The following is an 18,887-nucleotide window of genomic DNA, read 5'->3' on the forward strand; positions in this document are numbered from 1 at the left end:
TCTTTGGAGGGTTCTCCGGTCTTGCTGGTGCAGAGCTGAATTCTGAAATACTGGAACAAGGATTTTGTGCAAAGATCTGTTTTAATGGAAATCAACAATCCATGACTTCTAAGAACTGGTTTTTGTTACCGCTTCAGGCTTCCAGAGAAGTTTACAGCATCCAAGCTCTCGCGTGTGCATGCAGGGGACCAGGATTTTGTCAGGCACGGTAGCTTCGCTCAGAGATGGGGTAGAGCATGGTGCTCCACTGTCGCACGCGGCAAGCTGACAGCTTATGAAAAGATGATTAAATGTGTTAGACTTTATTTAAAAAAACCCAAACCTAAATGCACAAAGCTGTTTGCAAGGGGGAGGGAGGAAAGCCGTGGCGGGCCCCTGGAAGGCTGCACAGCGTGCAGCCACGGCGCGTTAAGCTCCCTGTGAAACCCATTGATTAGCACCAGGATCCGTCCAAGCCGTGTGGATATCAGACCCAAGCGCATTGTGGCGGCACGGGGGAGCAGAGGAGTCGGGAACAGGCCCTTTATTGTGCCCCTGCTCGCCGCACAAAGGGAAGCCGAGAGTCACTCTGAGGATGCAGCTGGTTGGGGGGCTGCGGCGTGGGGCACAAGCGGCGCGGCTTTGCGCTTCTCTGCAAGTTACCCACGTTGCAATTGAGGCCAAAGTAAATAGTTGCAGGAGCACGGCTGTGGCCAAACCCGGCGGAGCTGCACAGGAGCTCTCCCGTTGTCGTGGGGAAGGTGAACGTGTAAAGTCGAATAATTCAGACGGAGCTAACTAGACATGCCTGGACCGTCACGGGGCGAGCACGCTGCAGAAACCCTTGTCTGCCCTTCCCCACGCGCCTGCCTTTTCCCTTCAACATACCGGCCCTGGCTCGGCAAGGGACACAATCCAGCCAACACTTGAGCATGCGAAAAAGGCATGGCAGCAGCCATGAGGATAACTGCGTCACCCGCCTCGTGACCCAAACAGCCGGGTGTGTCACCGTGCACATCTGCGTGGCTCTGCCGGGCTGAACGGGGCTGCTGCACGCGTGCGTCTGCGCGCGACCGGCGGCTTCCCAGCCTGAAAAATCCTCCTTTTCCTTGGGGTTGTTTTTTTTTTTTTCAGCTGGGCTCCTTTAAGGGATATCGCATCCGAGCAACAAACGGGGGACACTAAAATCCTTACGGCTCGACATTTCTGCTCCTAAGCACCACTCCGAGTCCCAACTTTGTTCATCCAAGCAGGGGCTCACAGCCATAGGTTTGCGCTGCGGCGAGGATGACCGAGTCGATGCCGTTACAGCAAAGGAGCGGATTAGCATCCCTCCGGGTTACAAGGGCTGGGTTGCGATGCACAAAACACCAGTGAAAGGAGATAAGAGCTGCTCGTGGGCTTCCAGGAGCGTGTCCCTCCATTCCTCCCCCTTTGTCCAGGTTATAGATGCCGCGCAGCCCCTAAGACAATGAGGCTAATTAGCGGCTTACGGCCCTGAGCCGGCAAAGGCTGGGAGGCTGAGTGGGAGCTCTGACTCAGGAGGGTGGCAGCCCTGGCCAGCCTTCCCGCATTCCTCCCCTAAATCCCCCACACAAAAGGGAATTTAGCCACAGTGACTCAGCGAAGGAGCACAAACTTTACAGCCGGGCTTTGAACCGCCCTGTTTGTGTATTCCCCCCCAGCAACGTGCTGCCGGGTTAGTAATTAAATAAAAATGTCTCCCTCTAGCAGGCTATGACCTAATCATTTGTACAGTACCTATTTTTAGCGTTACCCTTTGTACGTATTTGAGAGAGCTCGAGCCAGAGGCAGCAACTTTTGAAGTCCTAATAAGCGGGAAGGGGGTTGTCTTTGTTTAAGTTACTGTGTAATTATTTTTCCTCTTTCCCCCTTCTCTTAACCTAAAATATTTGATGTCCCGCGTGGGACAAGAAGAGAGATGTGCCGAGGCTTTAAATGTCAGCCCCAACCGTACAGCACTGAGGAGGCTGCACGCGTGCTCGGTAAAGTTCATCCCGGAAAAAAACCCCTTTTAAATAGAGCAGAATCTACACTGGGGCCTCAGCAACGTGCTTTGGGGGGGGGGGAAGGGGGGGCTCACTCTGCCCACCAAAATAGGGGATGCTCTAGCCAGGTTCATTTCTGAGTTTCAGCCTGCTTTTCCCCTGTCTACCTAACCTCCCTTTGATTTTTGCTTCTCCTCAGGATTAATTTGGCACTGGGGAAGGCAATGGTTTCAAAGCAGCAAGACATCATTAATGCTGGCTGGTGTCCCCCCTGCCGGCACAGGGTGCAGGACCGCATCTCCACCCAGGAGCCCCCTCTTAGGGGGAACGTTCCTTCTCCAGAAGGATCATGCCCAAGTTTAGCCACTAACAAGAATTCCAGACGAGTTAAATACCCATTGCATGCTTTTCTGAGCGCGAGATTAACGTATCATTAATATATCGCTTAAACCTCTTCCTGCCTTTAAACAGGACAGTTTTCAAGAGCCCCTGAATCACTCTGGAGTTTAAAAAACCTGCAAGTCGCTCAGGACCACGAGCGGCATTGGCCAGCCCGTTGAAAGCACCCAGTTTTCATGCCCTTGTGATACTCAAGTTCATTTACTGGGGGGAGTGAGCCAAATCCTGCATCGCAACTGCCGGGTGAACACCTTTACCCCTGATTTCATCTTTCCTCTCTAGCAAGTGCAAAGCTCCATGTCCCGTTTCCAGTTGCATGAGTCATCTGTTCCCCTTTTCAAAAGGAGAGAGATATAGATATGGAGATATATATGTGCCTCTGTGTGCATGCGCACAGAAAATGCATGACTGTTTTTGACAGTGCAAACAAAAGCCCACGCTTGTGGAAGCCTTTTCCCCTCTTCCCTTCGCATATCTGTGCATTAAATGTTCACACAAAATGCCTTCACAGCTGGGAAAACTTCTGCCAAAAGGGGCTCCTCCTTCTTCCCTTTCTTGCACCAGGAAAAAAAAAATCTAGTGGCTGAATCACACATCATACAGATCCTGTTTCTGAGATGATCTAGCTGCATAATGAGGGTATTTTAGTCCCAGATTAAATTCCCGTTCATCTCTTCCATCATTCCTAACACCCCTCTAAACTGTACAGCTCCAGAACGTACGCGAGAGTGAGAATAAAGTCTGAGGCCAAACGTTACGGTCTAGGTTCAAGGTTAGATATTAACTGATTTTATTTTCTTAATAATTGCCAGAAGATACAATAAACCCCCGGTATCTTATCTGGTCACAGATTCCTAAGTGACTGAAACCTCAGATAACATTCGTGCCTCAAGACAGCTTGCAAACCACCCTTTTCAGGGGAGAGATTTATGAATCCCTCGTGAAGGTCGGGAGAAATCGGCGCGTTCCAGCTTGGTCACAACGTATGCGTCCACCGCCACGAATCCCACGGACAAGGGCTTTGCAGCCCAGTTGCGCGATGGGGCCGGCACCGGGACTGGGAGGCAAGCGTGAAGGAGCTACGGTGCCCTTGGATCGTGCGACGTTCATGCTGGAGGGAGCTTGGCACAGTCCACCTTCGGCCACAACACATTCCCTGCTGGAACGGCTCGATCGGCCTCCCAAGAATGAAAGTAAACACTCCTGCAAAGCTGTTCCTGGATAAGGCCGATCTGCCCAGCGCCAGAAGTTCACATGTGCTTCTGCAAGCGGCTGGGGATGCAAAGGGGGGAGATGGCAAGGCTTGCGATGCATGCAGCTGACACGGCTGTCACTGGGTGTGTGGCTGCTTCCAAAATCCCCCTGCCTCCTCCCAAGGTGTAAAGTCCCTTTTGAAAGCCAGCCCGCTGTTTCTCACTGGCATGCTCTCACCCACCGCTTCTGCTGCTTCAGGTACTTCATCCTTAGGCTGGGAAATACCAATTCCACCACAAGTGGACCAGAATTCCATTTCTCTGCCATTTGAGGAAAATTTCTCCATTCAGAAAAAGTTCTCCATCAAACGGTCAATGTCAGAGCATTTGTATTGCCACTCTCACTATGGAAAGGGATACGGCATCACCAGATTACTGTGGGTCCTTGGTGCTGTGCAAAGGGATCAACAGGGCAGGCAGGGAGCCTGCTCCTGGATTCACAAAGTGAAATGGCTTTGCAGGGGGGGATTCCAGCCCCAGAGGGTTTTGAAGGGGCACATTTTGGAAACATCCCTTCAAGGTATCAGAAGGGATTAAAAAAAAAATTAAAAAAAATTGCAACTCTCATGAAAGAAGTAATTATTTCCAAGGAGGGTGAAATGGAATAAGAAAAAAAAGTTTGAAAAGCCTAAAAGCAGATAGGAGTTCAGAGCCTCTGAGAGAACCTCTCAGCACTAACAGCTTATTTCCTATCCCTCTCCCCTGCCTTAGGGAGGCAATGCTGTCACTGCCTTAATCCTCCCCAAGGGCTGCAGGACCCATACCCCTGTAGCAAACCAGCTGCACACCTTTTCTCTCCATGGGTACCTCGCTCGTTATAAATGCTTCCCAATGGCATGTGGGTGACACACAGGGCATATCACACAGCGGCAGCAGTAGCACTGGGACCACAGGTGCTGGATGAAGAGAAATTTGCAGCCTCTGCAGAGGGGCACTGAGGCTGGCAGGAAGGGGATGTTGCAGTGACTGTCTGGCAGGGAGAGCTTAAACCCGGTGGCAGGTCAGTTGTCAGGGGCAGGGGAACGACTCATGGTTTTGGAAATAGGATATGGAAAAGCAGGTTTAACTCCCAGCCCGCTCATCGGTGGACACTGTACAATGGTGCTGAGCAAGGGGAGTTAATTAAATACAGTTTTTCAGGTGAGAAATGCCTGACTTCAAATGTGTTCTGCAAGGGTGGAAGCAGCGTAGATCTCATGTGCTCACCGTGCCCAGCTCGGGGGCCTGATCTTTGGCCACGCTTATACTCTGAGCGAGCGCTTTCACTCCCAGAACCTGGCCTTGCTTACAGTACTGCATGCCATCAGCTGTGATAGAAAACAAAGCTTGTGGGCTCCTGAAAAAAATGGCTTGCTTTCAGACATGAAGCAGTGCTGCCTTAACTGGCAGGTGAAATACTTCACGGGTGTTGCTCAAGAGTTCAGCTGAGGTGAAGAGAAATAATCCTCGCTGGCTTTAAAGCCTGCAAGTTTTGCAGTAATACCGCTCCTCATCGCACCCCCCCCGGGAAGAGGGTTTCCAGCAGGACATGGGCAGCTCTGGAGCGTGCACCAACAAATCAGCCACGCAGCGAAGCTGCTGTGGCTGCCGCATACAGACCGAGCCCAGCGTTGGACTGAGTGCTCTCATTTCTGCTGCCGACCAAGGGAAGAGCAGTTATTCTGTACACCGAAGGTGGTTTTGAAGTGGTCATCGCCATGGCAATTATCTGAGAGCATCCTGCCCCACATCCCGGGGCGCCGAGCTGTTCTGGCCTCACCGCTGGGTGCTGTCGGCAGGAGGGTACTGTGTCCCCCAGCCCAGTGGCAGCGGCCACGGGGCTGCCTCGACCCCTGCGACTGTTGGCAGGGGAATTACACAGCTGATGCTGCGCTGCTGCAGTTAGCTGTGTAAAGACAAGGGGACCCCGCTTGCAGGACTCCAGCCGCTGTATCTCAGCTAATGCATGCAGCAAAAGAGTTGTTTTCTTCTTGTTTTTGCATCTCCTTCAGGCTTCTGACAGGGACCGCAATTGCCAAAGATGTAATACGCACCTCCGGTCTGCTGGGCTTCATGCACGTGCAGCAGCAGCTGCTCAGGGCATCCCTTCCCTCCTGGTGAGCCTGGGCAAGGCTGGACCCGCAGGTAGAGCAGGACACTGCTCCCAGGACATGCTGCCTCCCTCCCAACCAGCCGCACTCACGGCAAGGGGCAGTGGCACCAGGCATCTGCCAGTGACTCTTGAAAATCGGAAAGCTGATGGCAGGAATCAGATTCGAGCAGGCTGGGAGGGAAACCACCTCGCTTAGGCACAAGCATGAGCATTGTCCAGGAAACTTGGCAGTGTTACTTGTGCCTCAAGCCCGTGCTTTTTGACCAATTGCTGGAAATTGGGAGGCTGCTATGGGATACTGTAATAGGATCAGAAAGTCTGGGTTAATCTGTGCTTTCGTTACTACTCAGATTTAAATCGCACTTTGTCAGAATCACCTTTTGGACGTGTTTATTCTAGGGGGACGCAGTCACAGAACAGGAATAGAAAAGTACATTTTCCTCACATGTTGGCCACACGGTGCCTGAGATGAGACAATTCAAGTGACCTGTGACCTGAAACGCTGTCCCTGTCTCTCATAATCCTAATCCTGCTGAAAAGAGGAACCAAGTGCAAGCATACTCTGCATAACACTCACAGCCTGGGCTGCAGGCAGGTTGTACTCTCCTCCAAAGACCACTAAACAAGCATACAGCTAAGATTTTTCTCTTTTCAGGGTCAGAATGCCTAACGTTATGTTCCATGACCAGGCTCCTGATTTGCTCTTTCCACTGGCACAATGTCCCCCCTTATAGGTCCTTCTGCGGCATAGAAATCAATGGCGTGTGCACACGTCAGCACCCAGAGCGCCGCGATGCGGTGCCCAGAACTGCTTCTGCAGGGATGAAGTTTGGACGGTAATAAAGGACAGTGTGTGCTAATCAATCCCAACACCAAGAGTGGCAGACACCAGAAAGCTAGCGCCCTCACAAACCCCATAAAAATCAAGAGGTATAAGATGACGCACACTTATGTGGAGGTGGGTCCTTCTCCGTCGGTGCTCCCAACAAGGTCCGTGCTCAGATGGAGAAGAGGGGGGAAGGAAAGGAGATGAGTGAGAGCGCTGCCTGCTGCAAATATTGACATAACCATTATGGGCATGTATAAAACTCCCATTTGCGTGATGCGAGCGTGATATTCTTTGAATACTTCTGTCTCGAGGAATTCTTTATTTTGCCATAGAAGAAAAATGTTTTCATATTCTCTCCTGCCGTTCAGACCTGCAACCCAGCGAGCCCTTTTGCCCTTGAGAGCCATAACATTATTTGTTAACATTTTTATGATGCCAAATGGTCTGTGCTAGAACGGGTGCCATTCTTTAGCTGGGAAACCATATGGCATGCCGAGTAATAAATAAGGTATTGTGATAGTTAATGAACCTAATTGCTAGCAAAGGCTTTAATACAGAGAATGTGCTGCTGAGAATTTAGCACCACATTAGAGATGCAGCAGAGCTCCTCTGACTTCTGAGGCTTAATTTAAGTTCTATATTGCAAACTCCAGAAAATAATTCCAAACCCTCCTGCTGGAAAAGCAACCTGCTGGTAGACTGTGATTATACTGAATTACTAAAATCGCAATCAATTTTATACACTCAGTTAACCCTTGCTAGGGAACTCGCCTCCCCATGATTTGAGGGGAAGCCACTTCGAAGAGGTACCGGAGCCAAGCAAGTGGCAGCATTGTGGTCATCGTCCTCACCACGACCTGTCCTCTCTCTGGCATCTCCCTCTTCTGGGAGCAACCCCTTTTCCCGGCCTCTCCGCCTACCAGCCAAGCTGACGGTAGGCAAAGCAGGGAATAAAAGCCATGATTAGGAACGGTCACCGCTATTTTGCTCCGTGACTAACTTATTAACTGCTGTCCTCACATCACGGCAACCAGATGTGGCAGAAAGCGCAGGTGCTGCCTCTGCCTCATAGCGCATGGGCTCCTGGGAAGTGCTCACACGCCTGGAGAGAGCAGCGGAAGCAAACTTAGAGAGTTTAACTTTATTTTTTCCTTTCTTATCCCTGGAGGGCAGATCAGCTCTTCTGGCCCAATGAAATCCCCAGCGTTGCTACGGATTTTAAATTTTAAAAGGTGAGCCCTTTCAGCCCAGAAAACCCTCTGACAACTCACACCTGCAGAGGGGCACCAGCGCTCGCCAAGATGCTTGCCCTGCATCTCAGGTGGGTACAGCCACTGCTCCCACCCTCTTGCACAGCGGCTTTTTAGAGCAGCAAACGGAGCTGCAGGACACTGAATATTCCCTGTTTGGCTGATGTATAGCAGACCACAATCCACAGGCAGGTAAGGAGGTACTGGTTTCAGAAAGGCTATTCTGGAAGAGCTGCAGTTCTCCCAGTTGCAAACACGGACCCACTGCCCCGTGTGGAAGGGACATCCCCTGCCATGGACAATGGCTGCCCTGCAGCAGGCCCACAACCTCCTCTGAGGACTGCTCCTGAACGCTCAACAGCATTGGAAAGCATTGCTCAGACTCTGCACATCATCCCCTTAAATCACTTGTCTTTATGTATAAAAAGCCACCCTCTGGCTGGCAAGCCCTTTTTAGAGATGCAGCCTTCCCCAAGAGGCCATCCGCCAAGCCAGCTGCCCAGGGAGAACCGACAAGTCCTCGGAGAAGAGCAGCGCTGCTGCTCTTTCAGTCCCTCTGGCAGGGCAGGGGGGGAAAGAGGTTATTGGTTTCTTCCCTACTCTGATTGCACTCGGCCATCCTGCAGTCACGTCCTTCTGCTGACAGCGGGCAACTCGGCCCTGTAAGGCAGCGACATCCTGGCTCAAAGAACGAGGGAGGGAGACGAGAAGGTTCCCCGGTGGGTCTGCCCTTCTCCATCCCTCCACAGCAGCCTGCTGTCTCGTCCTTGGCCACCGGCAGACCTCTCCCACCCCTGGCTTTGGGCAAGCGTGACAGGCTTGGTGCATGCCCTGGTGACGCAGGGTGTCGAGGCAGAAGGTGGCTGGGGCGAGCGCCCGACGGCAGCATCAGATGAGGAAAGTACCGAGATAAAGAGCAGCGCAGGGCGGATTTAATACTGTACATAAATACACTTTACAATCTGGGGAAGGCTCGGTGCTAAGAGGAAACCATTGGAATATTTTATCGTGATGCAGATCGAGTGAAAAGACTGTGAATAAATAAAAGGGAAGATAATTATTTGATGGAGTTCTCTTAGGATATGCCACAGCGGGGAATACTTACGGAGAATACATATTACTAGAGAGACACAGCTATTCAAGCATCAAACTAACCTATAAATTGTCAGAGGAGAAAATTGGAGGAGAGGAATGGATGGGGTTTTGGGCACCGCTCTCATCAGTAACGCCGGGTTACGCTTTCCACCTTCCCCATCGCAATTCCCCCTGCCCGAGGAGTCACAGTCCCTGAAAAAGGGAAGGCTGCCTCTAATAAACGTCTTCCAGAAATTACGGCCAAGCCACTACAGTACGGAGATGGCGTCATTTATCTCCCCGCCATCTGCGCGGGCTCGTTGGGCTGGGTGGCAGCAGCCTGCTCCCAGGAAGCCTCATCTCTCGTGCACTTTTGCAGGGTGAGAAGGTTCGTCAGCGGCACCCAACGTGCCTCGTTGATGATTCCTCCCTGGGCCCCACGCTCCTGTCTCTAACCACAGCCTCTCAGACTGGCTTTCAGCTTGTCCCATGCACCCCCGTTTCGGAGGGGAACCCCACACACAGGAGAGGGTTTCCAGCTCTGGGACCAGGCACATCCATCCCCTACAGTGCATTTCCCAGCATCTTCTCCCTTGAGCTGGAAGCTAACTGCCAAGTCCCAAGCTTTTCTGCAATGGGGTACGTCCCTCGACTGCACTTCTCGCCCACTCCCTAGCCAAGGGTCTCCAAGAAAGCGCTCTGCAAGCACTAACGAAGTGGTGCACGCTCGGCAGCATTACTCAAGAGTGGTTTTCCCCATTTTGGGGAGCACGGCAGTGATTTACCTGAGGTCAGATTGCTTTCTTGAGGCAGAGCTGGAGGGAGCCCAATGCTCCCTGCCTCCCGCTGGCATGGCTCTGACCAGCCCTGGCTCCCTCCAAGCCAGTTACCGGTTCACATCTCCCAGTTAATAATTACGTATTAATCCAAACGACTTCACCCACCGATGTTCTTACCGGCCAGCTGCAGCTGTAAATAACCCACAAAATCTCATTTGTGCAATGCAGAAATGCGAGCTGTTGTGATGCTTACTGCACGTTAATTTATTGGTTACCAAGCCATCGATCCGGATGGGCTCCAGAGCCGCGCCAGGGACCCGGCATGCCGCCCCAGTACGGGGCCGGCCACTGCCACTGTAAATGCCGGTGATAATTGTAGGCAGGCATGCAATTAATAAAACAGCTGGTCTGCTTTTCACACTCTGAATTGTGCCCTTGCTGCAGCACGGGGACCCCAAACTTCATTTATGGACATGCATCACTTTCCCCAAGAAAGGGTGATTTCAACATCAGGGAGACCTGACATTGTCTGGAGCAGAATTGCACCCATGAACTTTCCAAGCAAGTTTAATGAATGTAAAAGTAACACAGCAGGTGTCCATTAACCTTTCCCCTCCCAGGCAAGTCGCAGGTTGAACATATAATCCCTGTAGTGTGGCTGCTATAGGAAAATCTTCACTGGACGTCAAAAATACTATATTGCTTTTCCAAAGGCTACCTCGGGAATCCGATAAAGCCAGCAGAGACAAAATCGAAACCATGCCGATACCGAGTCTGTGGGTAACGACAGTTTGTTATACAGCTTGTTTAATAAAATGTCACTCCTGTTTTTTTCCCTTTTCCCAGGATTTTTGGCCCTGTTCCTTACCAAAGCACCCCTTTCACCTGTACCTTCCCTCCTGCGCAGCACCGACTCTCATTCCTGGAGGTAGGTGGGATGCAAGTGGATGATGGGAGGGGACCAAGGAAGACCTCCCTCCCTGCTGGGGTCTGCTGCTGCCCTGCTGAGCCAGCTTGCACCCCACGCCTGGGACAAAGGCTGGGGACCAGGTCTGTGCAGGTGTAAATGGCTTTACGCTATTTACCGACAGGGCTGATGTCATTAGATTTGAACATCTCCCATCTCTCTGGGAGTGAAGGAAACCTTTGGTTCCTTTATGGGGAAGATGCGAGAGACAGCCTGTGTTGCATATAGACAGCCTCATGTAATTAGTGGAGGCACTCGTTATTTTAGGCGAGACTCACCACCGCTTCCAAAACCCCGAGCAAGAGCAAAGTCAGCGCCGAATGCAGGATACCTTTAAGGCTGGCTCAGACAATAAAATCAAAGGCAGTCTGCTGATGACAGGTCTCCCTCCCTCCCTCTGGCTGCCAGAAGGGAATTGCTCAGTCACCTGCACCCAGAATAGGACTTTGTCCCCATTCCCGTCATTAATTTATTGCCTGTGAATTAGTGGGGCCCCGGAGATCCACACAGCCCACCTGTTCCCCTCGCCTGCCTCCCCGCGCCCAGCTCTGACATTTGGAGGCTCGGCGGCAGGTACCGGCACTGGCAAATGGTCCCATAAACCATCCGCTAATGTGGTGACTGCCAGCACGCATCCACCCTGGTCCCTCCTGGAGCCGGGGAAGCCGGGGCGCTGCCACTGCGCACAGGGAGCCGAGAGGAGCACCGTGCCCGGCTGGTGGGATGGACGCATGCAACCAATGCATTTTTAAATAGGTCTTATTTTTCCCTGGTAAAATAGCTTTTAATAATTCAATAGCGGGAATGTTCAAAGGCACAATGTAAGGTACCCTGTTTTTGGGGATTTGCAGCACGGTACCCTGTGCTGTTGATCTACAGAAATCTCCCCGCCTGGTTTCATCCTTCCGGCAGAGGTTATGCTTACGCGAGTATTACTGCATTTATTCCAAACGCACAACACTAATTGCTGCCATTCTGGACTCAAAACAAATTGGCCCTAAATGCATTTTTGCAAAATGAGACGTACTTTGTTAAAAGGGGACAGGAGGAGGGCGATTTTTAAAACCGCTACTGCCGTAATGCGATGAAATTACCATGTAGCACACAGGGGTCTGAAAGCTGCAATTAATATCCCACACCTTTCCGAATCCTTTGTGTCATGACAGTCCCAGGAAAATGGTGGCTGGTCTGGGTCTGCAGCAGGAACCGGTCCCCCCGCTCCTCCCCTTGGACCCACCACAAAAGCCGGGATGCCAAGTGCCTCATCCCCTTCCCAGAGACATGGGCAGAACCAGCGGTGCATAAAAACCCAGCGGGCCTCCATTTGCACACTGTGGCTTTTGGCTTGTCGGCTGAGGAATGAAGGCATCAGCAAGCATGGTGCCCACTCACCTGGTTGGCTTGATTTTCGGACATCTGAGCCAATGTCAGCCACATTCAGGGATGTCAAGCACAGCACATCTCTATGAGTTGCAGAAAAATAGGCAGCAGGATAAAAGAGAGCCCCTCTTGGTGTTCCCATCGAAAGAAAAGCTACAGGGTGGTCATCAGACACCAGCACATCCATGTCAGACCTAAACCCGTAGGGACCTTGACTTCATCAGTTCTACCTCTTCATCTGTTCCCTCACACCATGGGAGCTGGGAGCAGCCTTATTCATTGCTAATCACAGGAAAACAAAGAGGGTTTTTAAAATAACCTGTAAGCAATCCCTGTTGAAGAGGGAAAGCTCTCCACCTAAAGCAGCCTACCAAGTATGAGCAGCTGCATAGAGGCAGTTCAGCTCTGCTGACTGAAGCTGCTGCTACTCTGCCGACTCTGGGGTTGATTTGTGCCCACAAGGGACATGGCCCTAGGAGCATGTATTTGAGCAAACACTTCTCCCTTTGCAGGTATCAGCCCCCCCAAGTAGCTTTTTATTGCGATGCAACCCAGCTCTGCAGTCAGAGGTTAATGCCACCACTGGCAATAAGCGCTTCTTGGCTGGGCTGCCAGCAAAAGGGAAGCAAGACGCGAACGCACCCCAGAGCTCTCCACAACTCCCACTGCCAAATCCAGCCGCTCTGCCCGGACAGCAGGCTGCGGCACAGCTCCCTCTTGGCTTCCTGTGCTGCAAGGGGGCAAAAGCGTCTTGCCTAACAGCACAGAAAAGGGCAGTTGGACAACTCATCCCACCTGCCTAAGAAGCTGAAGAACTATTTCTCCCCCAGCTCAACACGCTCGGGGAGAGCAAGAATTGTGCCGAGGCTGGAGAGCACCCCCGGCACCTATGACACGACGAGGAAAGGCTTGCAGCGCAGCCCATTTTCACGAGCCATAGTGCAGAGCGCTTGCACCGCATGCCATGGGTACCTTCGCCCCTTGGACATGCCTCCGTTTGCTGTTATCACACTAGGCATGGGACAAGCAGCGGGAGAGGTCCTGAGCCAGCCCAGCTCTGGGGATTTGCAGGGGCAGGCACGTTCACCTTTCTCCTTGCTCTGAGGCTTTACTGCCTTGGTGCCCAAAGCAACCCCAGCGCAGAGACCCAGCTAGCCCAGCTCGCGCCAAACTTTCCGGAGCCATCTGCTGCATCTCCCAGAGCCATAGGGATTTGCTGGCTGGGGCATGAATAACCTGGCCGAGTGACCCACTGCCACCACAGCTCTCGTGCAGAGCTCTGCACTGTCAGGTAAAGGAAAGACAGAGGTTGGAGATGAATCACACTGTGATTTCTCGGCAAAGTCCCATTAATGAAACTGCTCAGAGGCATTGCGGTTCTTAGGCAAGTACTGTAGAGATGAAAGCCTTATTTATGAGTAAGCTATATCTGCAGAGGGAGCAATAAACTGCAAAGCAAAGTATGCAGGTTTGCAGCAAATGCTGTAAAGTTTTACACTCCCGAAAACTAGGAATAAAAGATATACCCATTTAAACCAAAGTGGATAGAAAGGGTTTCCACAGGACTGTAAAACAGCTTTATAATAGTTAATTGCTAGTTTCTCGTTGCAGCACAGAGAAATTTAAACCAGAAAAAGGACTGTTTACATCCCCATCGAAGAGCAGTAGAAAAGAAAGGAGAGCGAGAGGCAGAAAGAGAAGAGCGCGGGGGAACGTGAACCTTTTGTTCGGGATCCTCTGCACCACGCGGAGGAAGAGGCGTCTTTTGTTCCCGGCGCTGTGCTGCCCAGCCCCGGCTGCTCCCACTCCCTACCATGGGCAGGAGCCGCTCAGGGAGCCAAAGCCAAGGGGTGAGACCCGGGGCAAGACCCCAGCAGTGTGCCCGTTTATTATTTATATATAATTTAACTAAGATCATATCGATGCACATGCAACAGAGAAAATCAGGTGAACATCTGCACTTGCTTCTGCCCCCAGGAGCAAGAAGGTAGAGGGAAAGATGCAGCAGCAGGGGGGTATCCCTCCAAGCCCAACTGGAAACTTGAAGTGTAATACTTTTGACCAAGTAAAACACAGGAAAAAGCTCAGAACGCTTTCCGCAACAATTGAAACAACCAACCACCATGCTTCCAACCAACTCCACCAAAAGCACCAGTTCCCCAGCAGGCACCCTCCAGGAATTACTAGCACTGTCTCTCCAGATCTGCCATCCTGCTGCACACCCACCCACCCCAGGAACTTCCACCCAGAGAAGCCTAACCAGGCTTGCGAGAGAAAGCTGCGGAGCTTGCAAAAAGCCCCCAAGGAGCTGTGGCATTTCAGAAAATGAGTGCATTTCATCCCTGAAAGGCACAATTGTCTCCGCTTGTTTCAAATAACCAGTGTTTTCAACAAAAGGAACTTTTGCTTCCCTTTTCAAAAAAGTATCAGAGACCAGAAACATTTGCTTCTTGGGTGCTTTCTTTACACATATTCCTGCAAATAGGAAGAAGGGGAGCATCTAAAACTCAGTCTAGTAAGAAGCATGTAAAAATAGAGAAAAGGGTGCTTTTGTTCCCACCCTCAAAGCACGCCTCCCTTCCCTGGGCACCCCAGCTCAGCTCTGTGCCATGCGACGGTGCCTGCATATCTCACTTACCTCTCTTCCAGGGCGAGGGCACAGGAGGACGGTGGGAAGGGTACCGGGGTGGGCTGGAGCAGGCTGGGGGGCTCTGGTGCTGCCAGCTGCAGAGCCCAGGACCAGCCCTGGGGCTGCTGAGGCTTAAACCCAGGTTGAGCCTGGGGCCGATCCTGCATGCAAGGCATGAGCTAGCTGCTTTCAAAGTGGCTCTCGGACACCAGCACGAGCCTTACTTGCAGCAGACACCAGGTAGATTTTTATCCCCAAGTCATGTCACTCAATGATCGAAAACAGGCTCTATGGGCTGAAATGTGAGCACCGCACTGGCAAAGAGCACTAGCAACAAGCCAAAGCCCCCACGCTGCAGCCAGCTACCAGGCTATGCTTTTATACACCTCAGCCGGGTATCTTAAACAAAAGTATAAATTCAGAGCCCGGCAAAGGCATGCATGTTCAGGCTTGGCTTTGGGGCTCAGGCTGCTCTCTGAGCCCCACTGTGAACTTGGTGATGCTCAGTGCAGAGCTCACCCCAGCGTACCACTGGGTGATTACTCTGATTTTATCAGCGGCTCTCATCGGTCACCCTGATGTCTCCTTGGTCCTTTGGGAGGCAGGTGAGGAGCAGGGCACGTGCGCCCACCACTCCTTTTGCCCCCTTCTCTCTGTGTCCCCCTGCAGAAAGCAGACCCCTCTCCTCCTCCTGGCAGCCCCACGGGCCCCAGGTGGCTTCCTCAGGAATGGCCCTACAGAGTGTCTGGGCCTGCTGAGCCAGGAGGGAAAAGCGAGCCAAGCAACCTTCAGGAAAAATGTACACATGCCACAGGGAGTGAGAACAGAGGCCCCTTGGGAGCGAGATTTGGGGCTGGCAGGGTGGCCTTGCTGCTCACTCCCATCCCCAGCACTTTCCTTGGGGGCACAGACCAAAGCATTGCTGCGTTTTAGTTTTCAGTATCAGCTTTGCTGCTGGCATGTTCCCTTTTGTGAGAGCATCCCCTTGCAGCCTGACACGCGTGACAGGGGTGGTGGGGGGTGAGCCTGGGTGGGCACAGCTTGGTATAGCATGCAGGACCTCAAACTTCCTGGCTCCAAGGATTTAACAGGGGGGTAAATTCACCTCTCCTCCATCTCCCGTTCCTGTTGCGGTGCTGAGATTTCAGGCAGCAGGGACAAAACCCCTGGCATCAATAGCTTCCAGCTGCAAGGTCAGGAGTGCCTGTGGTCTGCTTCGGGGACCGACAGCCCGTGGCAAAGATGCCTCTGGGGCCGCTTGTGGAGTCCGGGGGAGCTCTGGTGGGGCCGGTGGCTTTAGAGACAGTTTTAGCCCAGGGTCTCAGCACCAGAGTAGCGGGGAGCACTTGTTGTTGGCTTTGCTCTCAGAAAAAAACCTCTTTAACGTGTTCATCTTTCAAGCTGACATCCTTTTTACGCTTCATATCTTCGGCAGCTGGTTTCGCAGGAGCAGGTCTGGCCGTGCATGCGGTATGGCGAGCAGGGTTTGTTAAGCAAAGTCATCTCGGGATCTAAAACAGCGCTTATTAGTTTGAGGATGATACGGTGGCTCCTCCGCCCGTTGCTCCTAATGACCGATCTTTAAAAAAGCAAAGGCCAATTATATAGATTCGGAGTCGGTAACGAGCCTAAAACTGTTTGATCATTTCGGCTCCCGCTGGGCGAGCGGGAAGAGGACGAGATGCTGCGGGCACCCGCCGCTGCGCGAAGCGCAGGGCTCTGCTGCCTCTTCGTGGCGGCGATGGCAAAGGAGGCGGCGGCCGCCGCCGCGTCCCCGTCTCACCACCCCGCCGCTCCCCGTTCCCCGGGACGGCGGGTGAGGGGCTGTGGGTGACCACGCCGCAGGTGGGGACCTCCCGTCAGGCACGGTGCAGGCAGGGGCGCAGGGTCTGCGGCCGGCTCTGGAGGCAAAAGCCGGGCGCCAAGGCTGGGAATATTCTGGTTTTCGGGGCGAGGAGGTGAAATTGCAGTTTTCCAAGGGAAACCTGAAAAAAATAAAAGCAACAAAATCACTGAGACGGAATGGAAATTTTGACAGGCGCTTCTCGTGGACTGGCAGCGATTCCTCCTTCCTGCGGGAGAGACACTGACAGTCCTCTGCCAGGGCATCTAATGGCCTTAAAACTTCCTTGCCACGTTATATTACCAAACACGCCGACTTCAATCTGCTATTAAGAAGTAAATGTGTCGGATGCCCCAAGACTGTTTACAGAACTGTTGGGCTGCGACTGCTGGCGATACTAGCTCACGCTGTATGGGGTCATCGCTGTCAATTACTGTAAAGCCAGGGACATGTAATGTAATCCCAGGGATTGCCATTAATTATGGTCATTCGTACAGGGGATTGTGCGGCTCAGGGGCTGCTGGGGGGATTTCAATAGCAAGTCATTACGGAAAAAGTAAAGCTCAGTGCAAAAACAGAGAGCAAGAGAAAGCCCTGCTCATGAACAGGAGTGTGTCCGGCTGGCACCTGGAGCAGAGGACGCAGGAGGGAGGTTAAAACCGAAAGTACAACAGGGACTGCACAATGCGTGGCGGGAGGACCGAGCAGCAGAGCTCGCTCTCAGCAGGATGGACGCTCCAGCGGTCTTCACGGACACAGACATTTACCGGCATTGTTTTGACCCTCAGAAGTGTTTGAAATAATTTTACAGCCTGAGCGACAGCTAGGGATGGCCCAACACATTTCAGATGCAAAACCTGAGGGGCCTGTTTAAAATGTTCTCCTTGGGCAAGTACCCACCCCGATGTGCTGGGTGACGTCATACAGCACTGTTTGCAGGGCTGCCCTCAGGCTGCATGCCACTCGGTGTGTGCCCCAGTGCACAGCAAGCTGTGTGCTATACAAATGCACATACTTTTAAAAAAAATAAAATATATATATATAGGCATGTGTGTCTATCTATGCACACAGGGTACTGCCAGCTGGAGTTGCTCCACAGTTTCTGGGAACACCGTCAAATCCAGGTTGGGTAGGGGTTGGTAGGGGGCCAGTGCCTCTGCTCCAGAAGCAGGCATTGCCCCTGCCCATGGGCAGGGCTGGGGGCTCTGTGGTGGCTGCAGGAGCTGCCCCCAGGCTGGGCTGCTGCCAGAGAGCCCCAGGCATCGGGGAGCCCTGTCCAGGGCTGCACTGTGGGTCCATGGCAATTGGGATTGCGTTTCTGGGTTAGGGGAAGCACAGCCCAACAGGGCTGCCGGATGTTTCTGTCCTGGGGCACGGTCTCCATCCTCACCAGGATGGTCTTCCCCCCACTCCACACCAGATGGGCTGAGGGGTGATACCCTGATAGACGTCAGCTGCAGCCCCACCATCTACCAGTTTCTGTCCGCTTGTGAGCGGAGAACATCACCTTGGACTATGCAGACCAGAACTGCTGGGAGCTGGAGAAGTGGCTGAAGAACGAAGCGGAAGCCTTCAACTGGAGGCCAGTGGTGAAATATGTTTGAGCTGCAAGGGGACAGGCGAGGCTGGCTTCCTACCGCCCTGCCACCAACCACGGCATACATGAAGTCGCAGGCACAGATGCTAAAGAAGCATATAAGGAGCCTTCATATATTTATTTTTTGTCTACTTGCTGGGGAGAAGTGGGCTGCGAAAGAGGAGAAACTGGGAAAGAAGGTGAGGCAGGTTCTGAAGTGCGACATGACCAAAGCCAACCCTGCGGACCCCGTGTCCCTGCCTCTTGCTGACTGCCTCCTCTCCACCCTCCACTTGGAGGCCGCCTGCAAGGACCTGGCCACCTTCCGCAGAGGCCTGAGAAATGTCAGTGCCCTTGTGAAGCCGCGGGGCACCTGGTGATGGTGACCGTCCTCCAGGAAACCTACTATGCCTTCAAAAAGCAGGTTTTCTCGTGCCTCTGCCTGGAGAGAAACGTGGTGGAAGCAGCTGTGGAGGGCACTGGCTTTGACGTGAAGTTCAGCAAGGTCCAGTCATACCTGCCCGACAATGTCCACGCAGACCGTGAAGCCCCATTGAGCCTCGTGGCAGGCAGGTGTGCCTCCATCACCGGATAGCACATGGGCACTGGGGAGGAAAACAGCAGCAAGTCTGGTTTCAAAAAGCCCTGCTGACGTAACCCACAGCCTCTTAGCCCTTTATTTGAAAGCAAATCAACACAGTGCACACAGCACCAGCCCTTGAAGCCCCAGCTGCACACCAGCAGCCCAGGGTCGGGGTAACCCCGCCAGCTTGCCCCAGCCCAGAAACAGGAATTGCACCCAAGCCCCTTCCCTCCTATCCTCCCACA

At 52.7% G+C, this 18,887-nt stretch overlaps 1 protein-coding gene across 1 annotated transcript; it reads left to right on the forward strand.

Annotated features, from left to right (window-relative positions):
• The first annotated feature begins 16,321 nt into the window (after positions 1–16,321).
• On the forward strand, positions 16,322–18,654 carry NNMT (nicotinamide N-methyltransferase). The gene is given in 5 exon segments (XM_010575088.1): positions 16,322–16,466; positions 17,904–17,975; positions 17,978–18,111; positions 18,227–18,422; positions 18,425–18,654. Coding segments are annotated over 5 exon segments (777 nt in total).
• Positions 18,655–18,887: the final 233 nt, after the last annotated feature.

The sequence above is a fragment of the Haliaeetus leucocephalus genome, unplaced genomic scaffold (genome assembly GCF_000737465.1).
Source record: "Haliaeetus leucocephalus isolate CR32 unplaced genomic scaffold, Haliaeetus_leucocephalus-4.0 Scaffold450, whole genome shotgun sequence".
Classification (NCBI taxonomy): domain Eukaryota; kingdom Metazoa; phylum Chordata; class Aves; order Accipitriformes; family Accipitridae; genus Haliaeetus; species Haliaeetus leucocephalus.